At 47.0% G+C, this 19,202-nt stretch overlaps 1 protein-coding gene across 1 annotated transcript in view; it reads left to right on the top strand.

Moving 5' to 3' along the window:
- Positions 1–19,202, top strand: part of ADGRG4 (adhesion G protein-coupled receptor G4) — a 1,571,349-nt gene that overhangs the window by 813,525 nt on the left and 738,622 nt on the right. The window contains exon 12 of the mRNA XM_069612803.1: positions 15,070–15,274. Within this exon, the coding sequence (XP_069468904.1) occupies positions 15,070–15,274 (205 nt within the window). The remainder of the gene's footprint in view (positions 1–15,069; positions 15,275–19,202) is intronic.

Genomic DNA, 19,202 nt, shown 5'->3' with positions numbered 1-19,202 from the left:
GTTCTAGGGCCTATGGCCACCCGAAAAGGTGCGGTGCACATGTGAAAAGTAAGAATAGTCTTGTTCCCCAGCGTGTACTAATTATATAATTACAATTGTTTTTTTATAACGCACTTAATACCAAAGAGGTTTCTAAGTGCTGACGCGGGAATCGAACCTGTGTTGCTCTGCGTCATCTTGCTTCAAAGACGAGCGTGTTGCCACAGAGCTACACTACCCATGCCTAGTAGTCTCCATATGTCTATCACCTCCAGTGACCCAAACAGATGTAATAATGTCTTGTGGAGCTAGGTGTGTCTCTTGTAAAAATGTGACAGAACAGTTCAAGTCAGCCAGTCTCTGCAAAATGGATTTCCGCTTGCTCAGTGAATTCAGGCCCTACACAATGAGTGTCACGCAACACAGCTGTGAGTGGGGGGGGGTTATCTGGGACTGTGGGATATCCCCTGAGGTGAGGGGCGGAAGGTGAGCCTCATCTTCCATCAGTGTTGATGTCCGCTCTATTGTGCCTAAGGTGCAGACAATTTATTATAACTAAAAACCAAACCCAAACGACAAAACAGCTTTCAAAAATGTAATAACAGAGTTGGGGCAAACGCCCAAACGACCTACAGGCAACATCGCTCAAACTGTCCGGCTAATCCCATACCATGCCCAGGCAGTTCACGCCTTCGGATAGCTGAAGCCCAGACATTTTTCGGTTCCGTTGTGGAACAGTGTTGGTCAGGGTAAGATTGACGTCCGGGTTTATTTGTGCCTTGGGGGAGTATCCGTCATCTGTGCTTTCTCTGCAGTTGACCAAGGGGTGCATTAGGTTTTGGGATCCCTCTTTCTGCCGGTGAAGACTGTTACGACAAGCGTAACTCCCTCCTCCCACAAGTCTTCTGCTTCTTCTACTGAACTAACCATTCTCGTGGTGTTTGCTATTGTGAACTGAAGTGTTGCCGGGAAGATCCATCAGTATCAAATTTTATTATCCTGAAGGAGGCAGGTCACCGGCCTGAGGGTCTTTCTTTTCTGAACTGTAGCTACTGCGAGATCGTGGTAAATTCAGAGAGATGACTACCGGAATTCGCACAGGCAGCCGCAATGACATCTTGCTTTGTGGTGAAGAGGTGTATACGCGTTACCACATCTGACGGGGGGGGTGAGCGGATTCCCGTTTTCTCCCCCGCAGTCTATGAGTGCAGTGCAGCAGTAAACTTGCTTTATCGTTATTCGACAGAAGCATTTGACCCCTCTGATAGGGAGGTTGTTCCTTTGGGCCCTGTTTTCAAGATCTTCTTGTTTTGCTGCTATTGCCTCACTCTCCCCTTTTAAGGCTTGGACTTGACGTTGCAAGTCAGCGATCACAGATGCGTGATCCGTTGTTAGGTCCTCGACCTCCCCAGTCTCTGCTCTGCTTCAGTGACCCAGCAATCGAGTCGGTCTACTTTCATTGAGAGTTCTGTCATGCATTTCTGAAATTCTGATTTCATATCCACCATGAATGCCTGGATATCTTCTTTCGTGGCTAGTTGCCCTGGGATTCCAGGGGGTCTCTCTGGGAAGTGAACAATGGCCCTCACCATCTCTGACTTTCTTCCTTTGTCCTGGGATTGTAATAAGGGGGCAGTGCCTGAGCCTTTGGCTGTTTTTTTCCGCTATTGCTGACACTACTGTGCCTCTGGGCAGCAGTGACAGTTAACTCGCCCTCCGGCATTTGACTTCTCATGCTCCCCAATCCCTAGTAGGCAACGTCCCCAGCTCTGCTCTCCTCAGAGTGGAGGAGGGGCTCAGCATCTCTTGGTAGCTACAATGTCAGCCAGGTTCCTGGCTGCTATCAATCCCTCTTGCCCTGAATGGTTGATGGTATATCACAGAAGTGCAAGTTAACTCCTGTGGGAAAATGGCAGCGTATGGTTTTATTGGGGGGTGGAGGTGCAGACCCTTTTGGAGTCCTTCTTTGTGCAGTAATTGCTTGAGTTACATTCTCTGCTGATCTCACCTTGGGCCTCCAATATTGCACCAATTTCGCATGGCCCTTGGTGGGTGTCTGGCTGGGGAGTGGATGGTTTTGCCCTTCCAGGCTACTGCTGTTTGATAACTGACAGCTGTGTGTTAATCCCTCGAGCCCGCTCCAGGGCATCCGTCTTGTGATCTTGGAGCCTGGCTGTAATGAATCCTACCAAACCCGTCCCTCACTGTACCACTGCCTAAAGTCTCCTTCCAGGTGGCCAGGGAAAAGCAGATGTTTCCGGATTCTGACCTCTGGGGGGTAGTGTACTGCAGGAGAATCACCTTGGAGGAGACAACGCCCAGGGTGCCGAAGGGATCCTGTGGGATGAGACACAGTATTCTCCTTTGAAATGGAGTAACCTTTCTTATATACCAAAATATACAATGGCCTATTGCCATTGTAATGTGTTTGAACCTCGTGTATAGTTTAGAAATATGGGCAAAGTGAGTGGAACATCTTTAAACACCCCACTTAAGGAGGAACTTGTTGTACCTTGCATGGATAAAAATTCCCCCGAATCCCAAAAGTATAGAGAAAGATAACCTTTAAACGGTGGTGTAAATGAACTGCCTTCCCTATCTGTAGTAAAACATGATAGAGTATTTGTAAAAATGTATAAACAAAATATTTCTAAAGTTAAAAGTAGTACATTACCATTTAGAACTAATGTTCTTACTTGGGAACCTAGTCTATGATTATGATAGCATGAAAACGAAGGACCTCTGGAATTACTGCTTAAACACAGACTTTACATCTACACATGTGGCACTTTCTCAGGTATGGATGCAAATCGAAGAATTGTTAGCGAAGTCTATGGATTTCTTGACTGCATAAGCTAAACAACGGTTATAATTTTAGTGCTGTGATTCACACCAAGGACTCCAAAGATTTCTTTCTCAAGTTCAGTTTCCTTTTATTTGATAAAGGGTTTTCAGTAGAAACCATGCAAATTCGAGAAAATAAAAATAATAATAAGTAGTTAAAAGCAGCACCCATCAGAGTATGAATGCAATTGATTACTTGTATAATGAACTAAATCATGAGTTGCTTTACAAATGCATATATGATGCCACAGTGATGCTGCTCTCAGAGACCAACCTAGGTACAATAAATAACATCCTGGGCTGCATGACCAGAGCAAAAGAGCATCATCTTTCTGCATATATTATTTTGAACCATGTCCCCTTCAACAAAGCTGACCAAGAATGTCCCTTAAATAGCTTGGCTATATTGGGGCTCTGCTACTTGATTAATACTTTTAAATAATTTGTGGCTCTCACAAAAAAACAAATCTTGCTTGAAACCGGTTTCTCTTGTGCAGTCCTTTAATAGTAGTTTCATTGTATTACTTGGAAGGTTTACTGATATTATAGAGTCCTTTGAGTTCACATTTCGGAAGGTAGAATGTATCCTATCCATTAATCTGTTACTTGCCTGTGTGCTTAATTATTAGTAATGACAAGATGCTGGCCTTCAGCTTGGAGAATTCAGTGGTAGAAGTACACGATTAGTGCAGAGCCTTCTCATCCAAAACCTGTTAGCCCGTTCTAGGTCAGGGGTTTGCGTCCAAAACATTGAGAGAGCCGCAGGTTGTAGACCCCTGTTCTAGGTGAATAATCTGCATTGGGGCCAATTTGCAGAGATGGTGAAACAATGTCCCGCTTGTCGATAAAGCTAAGACTTTGCAAAGATCTCTTCGGAAGACATCAAAGTCCGTAATGTATTGGGATGTGAATTTGAGCTTCATGCCCTGTTTTCACTGACACCAGGCTTCTGAATCTATGCTTGCGATAACAGTGGATTTTGCCAAGACTGCCGGGTTGTGCTGTCAATGCCACTCTATCTACATATCTTCCTCACGTGTTTTCCAAGATAAACAAATATCAAACCACAGTCCTACATTGTGGTATTCTCAGATAAACTACCTTTTAAAAGTGATTGACCAAGTGTGTGTTTTATACAAAATAAAGTTGTTAAGAAGTCATTACCTTTTGTTTTCCTTAAGGTGCTCTATGTGTTCTATTTTTCCAGTACTTTTCATCACCAAGTGTTTGTTGGTTCTTTTGTTGGATGATTTTAATTATTAACTAGTGAGATGAGCTGCACGTGATAAGTGGCTGGTTAATCCAGGGTAGTGGGGTGTGTGTTATCGTTCTTGAAAACTTAAGTACTGTCCTCACAATATCTAGGGAATTGGTCTTTATGATTGGGGTGGGGGGCGTAAGTCAGTTTGGAAAACTAAGGTTGATCCTAGTAGGGCAGAAGTTCTGAGCCTGATTATCATTTGTTGAGTCATTTGTTGGTGAAATGTATGTGCTTAAGGTTGGGTTCCATTTATCTGGAAAGTGTGAGGTCATATATCAGTGCCAAATTCTTTAGAATGGTGTACCAGTAACTATTGGTGCATAACATGTCAGAGTCTTCCTTAAGAGTTTTTTATCTGTCTTTATTAAAGATTCATCTCACATAACATCAAAACATACAAACATACAACATGCAGTTGTGGTACCAGTTTCAGCCAATATTGCATTCTACAATAGTACAGGGCATTGATCAGACATAACAGCTGCTTGACCATTGTGAGCCTTGCACCCCCAGAGCGGGTGAACAGTGTTACTCATGCTGGCACTCCTCGCTTTACATTGCCTCTCGGATTATGCATTAAGTGTTCCATCAAGTTTATAACCCTCACACATGTCTCCTTCCCTACTCATCCGAGTCCGAGCTGCGGGCTTGTAAATAGGCGAGAAGGGGGCCCAAAATGCTCCTGAGCCTGTTCTGCAGCCCGCACACGGCCCCATACTCCTTGTCGTTGTCACTAAGCCATGTTAGGTCTCTTAGCCATGACCTTATCCCAGGAGGGGACCACCTAGTCCATATCTGTTAACCTTTCCGCCACCCCCTCCCAGAAAGGTCTCAGACTGGCTCAGGCCCAGAACATTTGTAGAGTGTCCACTCGTTCATTATTACATCTCGGGCAGTTAACAGGCCTAGTGTTATCGACTCGATGGATGCGTGCCGATAACAAGCATACCTTGTGCAGAGTCTTGAGTTGGATCAGTTGTTATCGGGCGTTGAACGCCCGCTATGTGTGGTTTTGCATAGCTTCCCCCACTACTTATCCGTAAAGGTAATTCCAGCGTCGTCCTCCCATTCCCGTTTACATTTTATGGGTTCCTGGGTGCAATCTTGTTGGATCAGCTTATAAAGGGCTGAAACTACTCCCCGGCTGCCTGGCAAGTGTACAATACATTTGAGGAGCAGGGTGGGCCACTCTCGTTCTAAAGTACTGCAGCCTACGCTGGAAGCCCCCCGCCCCATCTTTTCGGTAAATAGCTCTTAGATGACAAAGGAACCATGTGGGTACAGATCCTCCATCCGGTTAATCCCTGCGCCTTGACACTCACTAACAATGGCCTCATCACAGGTAGGTGCCAGGCACTCTATGTTCCACAGCTGAATCCCAGGATCAAAGGGGAGGTCCACACGCAGTCTTTTCAGGGCTCTGTTCCATGCATGTACCGTATTTGCCACTGGGTCGAGTTTGCATTTGTCCAACACTTTTTTGGGAGACCAAGACCCCCTGCAAGGAGAACAGGCGTACCGAGTATTTTTCAATACAGACATGTGGGGAGGACGGGGCCCCTGACATCCATTTTGTAGCAAAGTATAGCTGAGACGCGAGAAAATACAGTTCCACATCAGGGGCGCTAACACTGCACCTATCCCAGAGGAGGGTTAGTGTGTCCCAGCTGATGCATGCGTTCCTATGATGCCAGGCCAGTTTTACCAGTGGGGGCCTTTACCTCTGCGAGGTATGCGACCCCGGCCAAACTGGGATGTTCTGGAAAATGTATAATAGTTTGGGTACTACCACCATCTTAGCTATCCCAATTCTGCCTAGCAATGAGAGGGGGAGTTTACACCACTTTCCAACTTTCGCCTTCAGGGTTTTGGAGATCATTTACGTGGTTGTCTACTAACAGTGCCTGGGCATTTCTCCTGACCCTCACCCCCAGGTATGTGACAGTTTGTTGCTCCCACCTGTATCCCTCATCGTTTGTTGATCTAACCGTGGCCTTGTTCAGTGGGAATAAGGTAGATTTGCCCCTGTTCAATCGAAGCCCTGAGGCCTCCCCAAATCTTTCGACCTCCCATGACAACGGACACACATTGGGTGCGGGGTCTTTGAACTATAAAATGGCATTGTCTGCATACAACGATACCAGTTCCCTAGCACCGCCCATGGCAAGGCCACTGTCCCTGTGGAATTTATGAAGCCTGGCCGCCTATACCCCTATCGCTGCAGCGAAGAGCAGGGGCGAGAGCAGACCGCCCTGTCTGGTTCCCCGCCCCAACTCAAAGGCCCTAGACCTCAAGCCACCAATCCCTATTCGGGCGGTTGATCCTGCATTTAGTAGCTTGACTGCTGATAGGTAGTATCTTGGGACTCCCAGCTGCTGTAGCACCTCAAACCGGTAGCTCCACTCGACGGAATTGAATGCCTTCTCTATATCAAGTAGTATCGCAGTGGCCTGCACCGTTGGATCAATCTGGGCAAGAATCGCAAATAGCCTGCGTAAGTTTGATGATGTCAATCTCCCTAGTATAAAACCCGATTGATCTACATGAATAATGTGGGAAATGTGCGGGAGGAGCCGGTCCACCAGTACTTTAGCAAAGATTTTTGTCTTTAGGTTCAGCAGTGATATTGGGCGGTATGAGGAGCCTTCCAAGGGGTCCTTGTCCGGTTTTAGGATTAGAGTTATCACTGCTTCCCGCATTGACGGAGGAGTTGTCCCACCCTCATCCCCTCCTCCCACGTCAGTAGCATGTGTCTCACCTCGGGGCCCAACTCCTTGTAAAACTCAGCAGTGATCCCGTCTGTGCTGGGCGCCTTGGAGGATGGCAGTGCTGTAATTGCTAGGAGGACTTCTTCAGTAGTGATTGGCATAGCCAGTGCTCCCACTGCCTCTTCGCTCAGCTTCAGGCGATCTGCCTCTCTTATGTACCCCTTCATCTCCCCAGCTGGCATCACCCCCTTTAATGCATATAGGTTCTCATAGAATCGACTGAAGGCATCCGCTGTGACCTCCTGTTTTACTACCACATCCCCCTCTGGCATCCTCACCGCTGCTATATCAGTGTTCCCCCTCTCATGCCTGGTCTTCGCGGCCAACAGCTTACCTGGCTTACCCTCCTCCCTGTACCTGCGGGCCATTGCTGGGTGCGCCAGGTACTTGACCTAGCACTGCGCAAGGTCGTTAAAAGCGGTCAAGCCCCTCCTGTAGTTTAGCCGTATGCTCATACCTATCGCCCTCATCCCCCTTCCCTTCTTGTAACTTGATTTCTGCCTCTGTTTCTTGTAGCTGCCTACGTATCAATTTTGGCACACCCAGTTCTAAGGACAGGCAACTCCCCCCGAAGCACCACCTTGAATGCCTCCCACACCGTGGTCATCTCACATACTGTGCCCAAGTTTTCACGTAAGTATGATTTAATCAGGTCCTGGACTTCACTCTTGAAAACTATATCCAATAGTGCCGCGGGCTTAAACCTCCAGGAAGGTTGGGGTTTTCCTTCTCCTTGCGGGTTCAAGCACCATAAGACCAGCAATTGGTCGGAGAGTGTTCTGGGCAGGAGAACGCAGTCGGATGCCCGATGTATCATATGGGGGCTTGCCAGGATATAGTCCAGCCGCCAGGAAGTCCCATGTACTGATGAGTGGAACGAGTATTCCCTTGCCTCCGGACGTAGAAGTCTCCATACATCGCCCAACTCTAGTTCCTGCATGCCCCGTCAAACCACCTCCGCGCTTTATATCACGGGCAGTCCCCCTCCACAGACCTGTCTCTCCTTGGATCAAGCACATATTAAGGTCCCCAGCCCATACCATGTTGGTGTGCAGGAACCTATTGCACTTGCTCAGCAGCGCCTTGATAAAAATTGGGGTTGTCCACGTTTGGGCCATAGATATTAACAAATGTGATCATCATAGTCCCCCAGCATCCAGACACGATCTTGAATCAGCAGTTTGGATCTATTATCATCTCCGTCGTGAGAAAGCCAAGTGAATTATGCATGAGGGTCATTACCCCTGCCGAATAAGTTGAGTAGGATGTGTAATGCTTGCAGTTTCCCCAAGACCACCTGGCTACTCCTTCGTTCCCCTTGGCCACCAGGTGTGTTTCTTGCAGCAGGACTACCTTAGCTCCGTGCCGTTCACAATACTGAACAACTTTGCGTGCCTTGCACGTGTTGTTGAGGCCCCGCATATTCCAGCTGATCACCCTATTCGCCATGGTTTGCTCGCAGATTGTATAAGGGTTTTCTGGCTCCCCATCGGAATTATGCCCGACGTACCTTGGCTATTCCTTGGTTCATGAGACGTGAATCATTTTCCATTGCTAACTCCCAACAGTTCCCATAACACCTACCCTCCCCACCTCCAACATTCTCCAGATCTGCCTTCCCCCTCCCACACTGCCCTTCCCAGACACTTAGTGACGTATACCCACCACCCAACTACCCTCCATAACTGAACTGCCATGGGCCATGGGACACAGCGCCAGACAACGCAACCCAAGTGGCCTCTCAACGCCGGGACCTCAGGGGGAGATCCAACTTAAACACATTTATCAGCATTACTGACTAGTTACATTTCGGTCACACATATTGCCTGCCCAAAGGGAAGGGCGGGATTTCTTAGACATCATCAATCATTTTAAAACCAGAACAAGCCAGGTGTTGGCACAGTACCGTATTCTGAGAGTGTGTGTAGGCTTCCGATCTTCCTTCGCCGCCAATGAACCCTGCTTTTAAGGGCCATCTGGTCGCTTTAACAGCGCCTCAACAAATTGATGCACAGTCTCTGGGTTTGTAAAATAGTGCGAGCGGACTTCGTGTTGAACTCGTAGCTTGGACGGGTATAGCATAGCGTAATGGATCCCCTGATCTCAGAATTCTCTTTTTGCTATGAGGAAGGAGAGGTGCGCTTTCTGTACAGATGTGGTGAAATCCGGATAAAAGGAGACCCTGGTATTCTCGTATGTTAGATCCCCCAGCTCCCTTGCCCTGCAGAGAATAGTATTGCAGTCTCGATAGTTTAGCAAGCATGCTATAATTGGGCGGGGGCTTTGTCCCGGCCTGGGGGCTACCTGCGATACCCGATGGGCACTCTCAATGTCACGATCCATGCCCCTGACCCCCTCAGGTATAACAGCCCCCTGGCAGCAGTGGAGCTAAAGCCCTTCACACTGGCCCCAAGGTCCTTAAAACTCCATCAGAAACATACATGGAGTCAGTCCTTGCGCCTTTGGCGCCAGGCTCATTATCAGGAATAAAGTAATACCAGTTTTGCCCATCTCCGGGTTTCACCGCAACCTGCAAGCGAGAAGGAACAAGGTCAGCATTAACAAAGCACTTACCTGGGCAAGCAGTGCCTCGATCGCTCATCACTCCGGAACATCACTGCAACCTGTACAAAGAAGAGGAGAGAACACAGGTTAGCAATTAACACCAATAAACAGCGCAGCGCTCCGTGCATCAATAACTCACTGTGGTCTTCGCCATCAGCGCGGCAACTCCGAGATCGCAACCATCCCTGTGAAAACAAAAGAGACATTGTTAGGGAACAGCGTAGTGGAGCAAGACGCCGAGAAGACAGAGAAAACGGAGGGAAAGAAAGAGACAGAATAAAGACGGAAAAGACATTATAACTCACCTGGAAGACAGCAAGCAGAGTCAGAGTCACAGGCGGTCTGGACCTGACATAAGGGCACACGGACCAGTGAAGCAACTAGGTCCACGGAATGCCCGCACCAACCACGCGCCCCTGCACAGAGACGCAGGACGGAGAGTTCAGCGCACAAAAACCTAAGGTGAGCAATAACCCCAAGGGAGGGGATTGGGACCAGAGGGAGGTGGGAGTCCACCCATCACAGAACCAGTATCTTAAACCTCCATTCTCCTGTTATAGGTGCTACCCGATGTCTGGCGCATAACCAAGCAAAGAGGGGTCCGGGATAGCGCTTAGACCTCCATCCAGTATCGTGTGGCACCCCCGTGGACACCAGGTGAGCGCAACACTCAACCAGGAAATTGGTGGACAGTGGGGGCCCCTGCAGTACCTCTTTGATGAAACGTTCCATAAAGACCTCCATGTTCTGGTGTGGGACCAACTCAGGGACCCCCACCACCCTGATATTGTTTCTCCTTGACCTCGCTTCAAGGTCTTCATTCTTGTCCTTGACCATTCTCACTTCCAAGGTTCCCCCGCTCTCTTTCTCAATGCGTTCCTGCATCCTGTCGACCTTGTGTGCATTGCCGTCCAGCTTTGTATTAATGGATGCAAAGCCAGACTGCATCTCAGCTAGCAGAAGGCCAAGTTCCGACTGCTGGGCTCCTCCTTGCTTGAACCCGGATGGTTCCTCATGGCCTGTGTGGGGAGTCTTGTCTGCCATGTCTCGGAGTGTCGACATCTTCTTGTTACCCGAGTGTAATGCTTCCTTCTGGGAGAAGGTCAGACGGGACTGCTGCTTATTTCTTTTAGCCATGCACATGCTCCACTGATGTTGGTGTTGTGCCCCAGTTGAGCTTGGTTTCCTCTTCTGGACAAACTTCAGGCCTTCTCCCTAGCCAGGGCTGTAGCTCCAATTTACTGACTATGCATGGAGGCTAAATCTTCCCTCTCCTCGCCCCCTCGATTGGTGCCCATCTAGGCCGCACATGGGACCTGCTGTTGCCTTACCGCTCGGGGGGAAGTGACAAGTTGGGCCCAGTGAGGGGTAATGTTAGGGTAGGCTCAGTGCTGCTGACTTCCGGGATCACCCCTGGCTGGTTGGCGCAGCGACAGTACTCTTGTGCTGGTCCCCATTTATTTGAGGCTCCTATGGTCCCCCTCAGTAGTCACACCATGTGGGTTTCAGTGTTGTCAGGTTAGGACAGGCCGTCCCTGTCGAGTTCCCAGGCGTTGGTTTGCCAGTGATGTAGGGACCGTGCTCCCTGCGGAAACCAGCGCTCCCTCTCAACACATCCGTGGGGAGCCCCCTCTTCTTAACTGATCACGGTGCTCCGCTTCCGCTCACATACTGCACACCTCATAAGGAATGTAGAGGCTCTCACCTGGGGTTCCGGGGCTCTCTCGGCACAGACTCCGACGAATTGATTTCCCCCCCGGGTGGGAACTCTGTGCTCAGAATCAGGACGGGTGCCTTCAGTCCTAGTCCCACCTCAGGGGCTCGTCTCCGGGCTGGGGCTCACAGTTGATTTGCTCCAGCAGCTCCCCCGCTAGGATCCCCCCTCCTGCCTCTGGTCCTGCACTCTGCGGCTGATGGCGTCTGCTCCTCTGTAGTGCCGGATCATCCTGCTCCGTATACTCAGCTCCGGCCTCTGAGCTGGCCTCTTGTTCTAGGGCCGGCGACGTCAGGATCCTGGTTGATGGGGTCAGGCACTTATGGCCCTGTGGCCCCCCAGGGGTGCGTGTTCCACCGGCGGCTCACAGCTCCACCAGATCATGGTTACTGCCCACAGGGTGAGTGGGCCGCTGCATCCGCACGTCGGGTGGGGTTTTATCTGCTCCTCATTCTCAACGCCTCTGTCCTGTCACTGTGGACAAGCCATGCAGGATTGCTTGCGCTACCGGTGGGGCCCCCCGGGGCTCACGCCAGCGTATGTCTACTATCAGGCACACCCCGGCCCGTATTCAGCATCGGGCTGTCTCGCTGGGCCTCTCCCGTTCTGCTTCCCTGCCCTCCTCGATCTTCACTGCCCTGGCCTCTTCAGCCGCCAAATCTGAACCTCAGGTTGTCGACACCTTTATGGACTGTTTTCCTTAGTCGGATTGCAAAACTGTGCCCAATGGGTATATGTACAGTCTCCCCCTTCTTCAGGTCCGGCGCGGAGACTAATCAAGTGCGGCCATCTTGGTGCAGGTTCACCAGTGCCCCCAAGAGTTTACTTCTAGACTTATTATCCTGGCATATTTTATTTTACAAGCAGGGGTAAGATTGATCATGTGGCAGTTTCTAAAGGAGGCTGAGGGGTGACACATGTTAGTGATGGATGTGGAATGTCTGAGGCACCCGGGTACAGTATCTAATGAGTAGTAATTAGCCTCTGCACATGGCATGAGTGAGGGTGCTTATTAGAGATGGTAAACTGACATCAGCCAGCATCCACCACCAGATAACTGTTAAGGCCATAGTCTGTTGGCAGCAGCAAACATAGTTACGAATGCAATAGTCCGGTCGCGGACACCAGGCAGTAAATGAAACGTCAAATTATACTCCAGATTACAATAAAATAACACAAATTATTAAGGCTGTTATAAAAACATTGCTAGTGAACCCATAATACTACATGATCAGGAATTAATTTAATATAGAGAGTAGCTAAGCGGAGCAGTCTTAAATTGTAAATATCTACTTGGCTGTATGTGTACTGGAGAGAAGGTGTGGAAAGAAGGTGCGGATGAGTGAGAGGTGAGCATGGATTGTTCCCATGGGAAAAACCCACGGAGAAACTTGAATATTTCACAACTGGTAATGTATATGAGTATGGCCATCAGAAGTATAGAGAGATGGGTGTGAGGACTCAGTATTCAGACAGCTGTGCTCTGTTTTTGAAATTGGCCAGAGAGGAGGATGTTCAAATTTGGAAGACTTTTAGATCAACAGCGTAGGGGATGAGTCAATTACATGTCAGGCAATGCAGGATGTTGCTAGGATTTCCCAATCCATATTGGCCTCTTGGGAAAACTTGCTTACTGTAAATCCCTGGAAAACATTGGAGGCCAGTCTGCGCCAGCAAGAAAAGCGTGAGAGATTAAATCACCTTTCATTATGGGCAGAGAGATAGAGAGATTTGTATCTGCTGGTGTTGTTGTGGGGTGGATGGTTGAAGAGTAAGAGACAGAAAAAGCGACAGAGTTTTGCATCCTTTTATGTAATGGGAAGGAGGTGGGGTAAGTGGACAAGGAGTGAGATTTGGTGGAGTAGAGCAGCTTGGCATGCACCTATTGGCACTTGTAGAGTTTGGGTGGATTCAGTAACATGCCTGGCTTTCCTACCTCCGATCTATCCAGCTCCAACTCTATCAGCTGCTCCAGGAAGAGTATTTTCCCTCGTTTGGTCTATGGAAGGATAGTTGAGAGATGGAGTCCACTCACCTCACTCTCGACTTGTAGCCTGTGCATGCAGACAGAAAGCATTTATACATTTCTATGTGAGCTGCAAGGAAGGTTTGAAATTCACTTTGCTCCTAAGCTCCATTGCAACTCGCAAGTGAATGCAACATGTGCGAATCACTATTTCAAATTGCAATATCCATGATGTTCATTGCAACCTAGAACGTTTGCATTCATGATCCATCCACTTATCCACTTTAGCCATCACTGGTTTCTCATATGCAACATCCTTCCATACCTTTGGTGCCTGCTGTGTGTCCATCAGTTATTTTCTGCTTCTATGCTTTAAATAAGGATGATATGCTGGTTAAAATGAAGAGAAATACACGAAACATGGGACCATGTTTACATTTCTTTTGAAAAACAGTGTTTTCAAGTTTAGATCAGGATTTTTTAAATATAAAAATATATGGCTTCACATTGACCTTCAGTTGAATTCTTAACACACTATTGGGAAATGGGTAATACTAAATATGCTGTTTGGTACACCTAAAACACTGAATACCCAAAATAATGATCATCCAGCAACAACAGGCTGATTCAAGACGGCCACAGACACAAGCAGCAGAGCCTACAGAGCTCAGATCATCTGCCGGGAGGTAAGTGAGCCTGTATATCTTATAAAAGGATTTTAGAATGAAATAATTGGTTGCAGAGCCGGAAATCTGGACTTAGGCTCAATCACCATCTTGGCCAGGCACGCCGGTGGTTAGTATACTTATGAGATTAATTTGGTGGTCACAAACATTTGGTAAGAAACGGCACCTTTGTTAGCAGGCTAGTTGACAATGAAAAGGATTTTATGAGCAAGGGATCTTAACTGGGAAACAATCTCACCAGCCCACTCAAGATATAAGTGACACCATCAAAGAACCTCCAAGGCAGCTCATTCTGGGCTATATGCTCACTTCCCTATCTGTTTCCGAAATGCTCTGTTCAAAGTCTTTTCAGCAATGTATGATTTAAAAGGTGTTTCTTCCCATGTAATTGTAAATGTTTATTTGTAAAGCGCTTACACTCAAGTGAGGTGTTTCAAAGTGCTTCAAGATGGGAAGGGAACAAGGGGATATTGTTGTCATTCTTAGGCCTTGAAGATTCTGAATGATACAACAGCAGTAACTAGAATACTAGGCCAGAGCATTTCTACTAGTATAAGTGCGTGACAAAAGAGTGGGGGGAGAAGTAGGGGAGGAGGCCTATGCATGCAGGCAAGTCAGCTAGGGAGTAGGGGTAGAGGAGGACATGACAGGCAAACATGCTAAGCCTAGTATATACAAGGTTGTGCAAGTGCGCAGACAGAAGTGCGAACGAGGGAGGAGGGGGACAAGTGTGCCCAGTCCAGCAGGGGCCAGGATTAAGTGCAGAGTGAGTGCCACTCATGGAACATATTCCTAGTGCAGTAATGCAAGGCAGAGCGCGGAGGCCCAGAGGCAAGTGCAGGACTGGCGGGGGAGCTTGGGAGGTGCACCAGGCGACCAGTCAGTTGTCTGACAAGGTTGGGGATGAGAACGAGGGAGTGAAGCAGGAGAGAAGATAAGGATGTTAGCGAGGGAGAGAGAAAGAGCATAAACCATCTACATTGACTGATTGGGGAGGCCTTTAACATGCAGGAATTAGATTGCCAAAAGTGTCTGTTTTGTTCAGAGTTTCTTTTCACTAAGGACACAACAAAGGTATAAACATAATAAGGAGAAATATTGTCTGTTTCTTTTGGCACATAAGAAGAAGAAAAAGCTTTTTTCAATTCAGAACTCTGTTAATTCTGAACTGAAACCCAACTGTTGCATGATGTAGCGTGTCTGGACATACGTGTTCATCTTGAAATATATTCACATGCACAGATTAGCATTGATCTGTACTGACTTTTCTCTTGAATCTCTTTCAGGGAACGCAGAGGATTTTGCAAACCACATCTTGAACTTGTCTCTCAGTAAGTATGTACTGTCAAATGAAGAGATGAAAGTGATCCTCGACAAAACGTCGGACATAATACAGATCGGGGACATAGATGAAACCTTTGGCCATGATGTGCTGCGCATAATCAGCGCTGTGTTGGAGAGAGCAGAGCATCTGCGCGAATTTACAAACAGGTGAGTGCACTGGTTGAACGATGAAATAACTACTCTGTGCAACATTACCAACTCAGAGAAAGAGATCAACTGTTCGGCAGCTAAATATATAACAATGGAGCGGTGTAACATGCAAGGTCATGTTAATCAAGATTATGTTGACGGACATTTCTATGTTTTTAGTCATAATTGTGGTCGACATCATTTTGATCGTTTTGCTTTTTTTCTATTGGAGTCCTCATTACCCCTATTCCCTCCACCATCCCCTAAAATACCACCCCTACTCCACCCCTTATTTTATTTGTTTATTTTATTTATAAAGCACAGCAATGCCACAAAAACTGCATCAAAGTGCTGAAAAAATAACAACAGAGAAAATCATTACAATACATATAACGATCTACAGTTAAGAGCTAATGCAATTAATTCATTACAGCAATATCTTATGACTAATGTATAAAGTGCCTAACAAAGACCAAGTAAAGCGTCTCACAAAAAGGTATCTTTTACCTTTCTTTTTTTAAAAAAGGCAGAGATGAGGAAGATTTTGCAGAGATTTACATAAAGCGTTTCAAAGGGTTAAACCAGTGATGTGGAAGATTTGATTAGGCAAAAACAAAGAGGTGATGGCTGGAAGGTTTAGAATTAATCTTAACCTCTTTCATTGCTCTGGGCAACCCTCCAGACCATCGTTCTTCACCAGGCCATGCCATTACAGAAGGGGAAAGACCATATACAAATCAGGCTTGGTCCCACCCCAAAAGGGGCAGGCCAGCCCGAACTGCTGGTTCACATACCTTCTGCACGAGAACACCAGCATCCCCAAACATTTTTCAGCCTTGTTGGGCTGCAACAGTGGGGAGTAGCATGGGTCTCTAGGCCCAGCAGGCACAGGACCCACACCTGGGCATACCTGTCCCACTCAGGGTGACAAAGAAAAAACAAAGAGGTGATGGCTGGAAGGTTTACAATGAATCTTAACCTCTGGCATTGCTCTGGGCAACCCTCCAGACCACCGTTCTTCGCCTGCCAAGCCATTACAGAAGGGGAAAGACCATATGCAAATCAGGCTTGGTCCAACCCCAAAGGGGCAGTCCAGCCCGAACTGCTAGGTCACATCCCTTCTTCACGAGACCACAAGCATCCCCAGACATGTTTCAGCCTTCATTAGGGCATGCCATATAGGTTGCACCAGTGTAGGCCAGTATGCTGGTACACCCAGATAAGAACACTTATTATGTTGGCTTTTCCATAATGCAAGTAGACAATTGCATGACACTGTAAGAACAAATATTCATACTGTTTGCCACAGTGCAGGCCAGTATGTCTTTGTAAGAACTTTATTCATTCTTGTGGGATCGATCTCTACAGGTGCACTAATTACCACTTGCAGGTTATTGTCTTTTGACACCTATTGAACCTTGAAATAAATGGTGGGTGGCAGCGAGTACACAATTTCCCTCAAACGTCCCACAATGTCTGGAAAAATGTACACATTTGATTAGAATTCGGGAAGGTATCTCGCGCTCAACAGCCTGAATTTTAGAAAGTCCACCAATCAGCAGTTATATATGACTAAGAGTTTCAGATAGGAGAAAAGTTGATGGTTTATTCTTGAAAGTATGGTCAGCAGACACGTGCTTTGACCCCCTGGTCATTGTCAAGGCCTGAATATAGTTTCCAGATAGAGTATCATAGTCCCTTAACTGGGCCGGACGATTTTCGCTTGTGGTGCTTAGATGCACCGTATTCGAGGACAATAATTGAATGAAGTCAAATTGTTCAGACTCTTCCAGTATTTTCAGTCTTATTATTAGAATGTGTATGGCTGATGCCCGCAACATCTTTTCTACTATCTGAAACTCTCAGTGATATATAACTGCTAATTGGTGGACTTTCTAAAATTCAGGGTGTTGAGCGCGAGATACCTTCCCGAATTCTAATCCAATGTGTCTTTGTAAGAACACTCATATTGGCTTATTCCACAATGGTAGGCCACTGTAAGAAAACACATCCATGCTGGCTGCATCAATGTAGGCCACAATGCCCATGTAAGAACACTCATCATGTTGACTGGCTTTCCCCATAATGTAAGTAAAAAATCCAATGTCACTGAAAGAAAGCATGCCCAAGCTGGCTGCACCAATGTAGGCCGCTATGACCATGTAACACCACCCAGCATGTTGGATTTGCTCAAAATGCCAATAAAAATTGTATGCCTTTGTAAGAAAACATGTAATTTCTGGCTGCACCAATTTAGGCCAATATGTCCACGTAAGAACACTTACCATGTTGGCTTTTCTAATAATGCCAGAAATAATACCATGCTGATGCCACATCAAGAACACATGGCAATGCTGATAGGGCAGTATTTCCATGTTAAACAATCATTTTGGCTTTGTTCATAATGCCATACCAGTTCAAGAAAACATGTCCATGCAAGTGTGCCCCACTCTCCCTCCTCCCTATCAAGACCATGTACTGGCTTCTTCGATCATAGGAAATCTGGCAATCCTTCCCACCCCCACATTCATACACTTTCATTCTTACTTGGATGCATTGCCCCCACTAACACTTATACATTTACACACATCAATTTTCTGGACTTTCAAAACATCAGCAGGGTTGACTAGCACTGACAGTGCTGGCACAACCAGAACCCAGTACTCTGGAAAAAGAGTGTGAGATGCCTCTAGAAGTTAAAACGGTATACCCATCTTGTAGGTCTGTGACAATAAAGCTTTCTCTTGTACTTAAGATTGTTTGAAGGCAAGTTTCATGGCAGTTTCAGGCAAATATTTCAGCTGATGTTCTCAATGCTGTGGAATCTCCTTAGTAGCTGATCATGGTCAGGAATGTGCAGATGCAGAAGTTTTCTGGGTCATTGTGGCTCCAGGAAAGCTTGTGGCCAAAGCCACTGAGGTTTGCTGGAGTGAATCTGGCTTTAGAAGATGTTAATACGTGAAGTCATGGCTAATGTTTCTCCTCTGTGACCATTCTACTGTTGGGGACTCATGTACTCTAGGCTATCTTTTAGAAATGGTTGCCACATAACCAGTCTCCTTCAGATAAGATGATTACTACTAAGGAGCACAGCACCATGGGATTTAGCACCCAGTGGTGGGGATTTCACACTCTGACCACTCCAGAAAGATCAACCTGGTCATCCAGAAGAATCATGTTTAGCTGGATCGCAGCTATCAGCACTCTCTCCGGTGTTTTTTGTTGTTGTACTAAGCACTTCTGAGCAGGGCAGCCTCTGCTCTCCAGTGGAAACAACTCACTCCATTAATCCCCAAAGTGTAACATGAAGCCATTTTACATGGTTCTGCTATCCAACATCTAAAGGAACACAATGAATCTTAGCAATTATTCTCCTTTGGCGATGGTGTGAAGTTGAGGGTGGAATAGTGTTTTTCATGGAAGGGCTGATGTTTATCACTCACTACTCCATAGGACAACTTTGCTTCTCATACCACTGTGTGGGCGGTTCAGTTGTTGGAACAACGCAGGCTCGAAAAGAAAAAAAGAACACACATGCCAAACAAAGTAGTAAAGCACAAGACGAGAGTAGAGACAGACAACAGGATCAAGCAGCAAGAACTTTGACTTTTGAGGAAGGCAGACGCGTGTAGGAATGATTTGGATGGTGCTCCAAAAGTGTGCTGTCAGACGCACATGCTATGTATTCCACATGTAGTGTTTTTGGGAGCCTGCAGCAGAAGTGAGGAGATCACTCTAATGTTCTGCTCCCTGTGGAGGGGTGGCACACAGTATATGGAAAACAATGCAGAACTGGCAGAGGATTGTCATGGGAGAAAAATGGCAGTCGCTCACTCTGGGTGAGGAGATCACATGCAGGTGTTTTTGTGGGGATAAAAGGGATTCCCTTTGGATGGAATTTGAGCAAGTTATGCCTTTCTTTAGAGAAAGAGATGGTGAACGTCCA

The sequence above is a fragment of the Ambystoma mexicanum genome, chromosome 5p (assembly GCF_040938575.1).
Source record: "Ambystoma mexicanum isolate Mex_15411 chromosome 5p, UKY_AmexF1_1, whole genome shotgun sequence".
Lineage (NCBI taxonomy): Eukaryota > Metazoa > Chordata > Amphibia > Caudata > Ambystomatidae > Ambystoma > Ambystoma mexicanum.
This window is presented reverse-complemented; position numbering and strand designations above follow the sequence as displayed.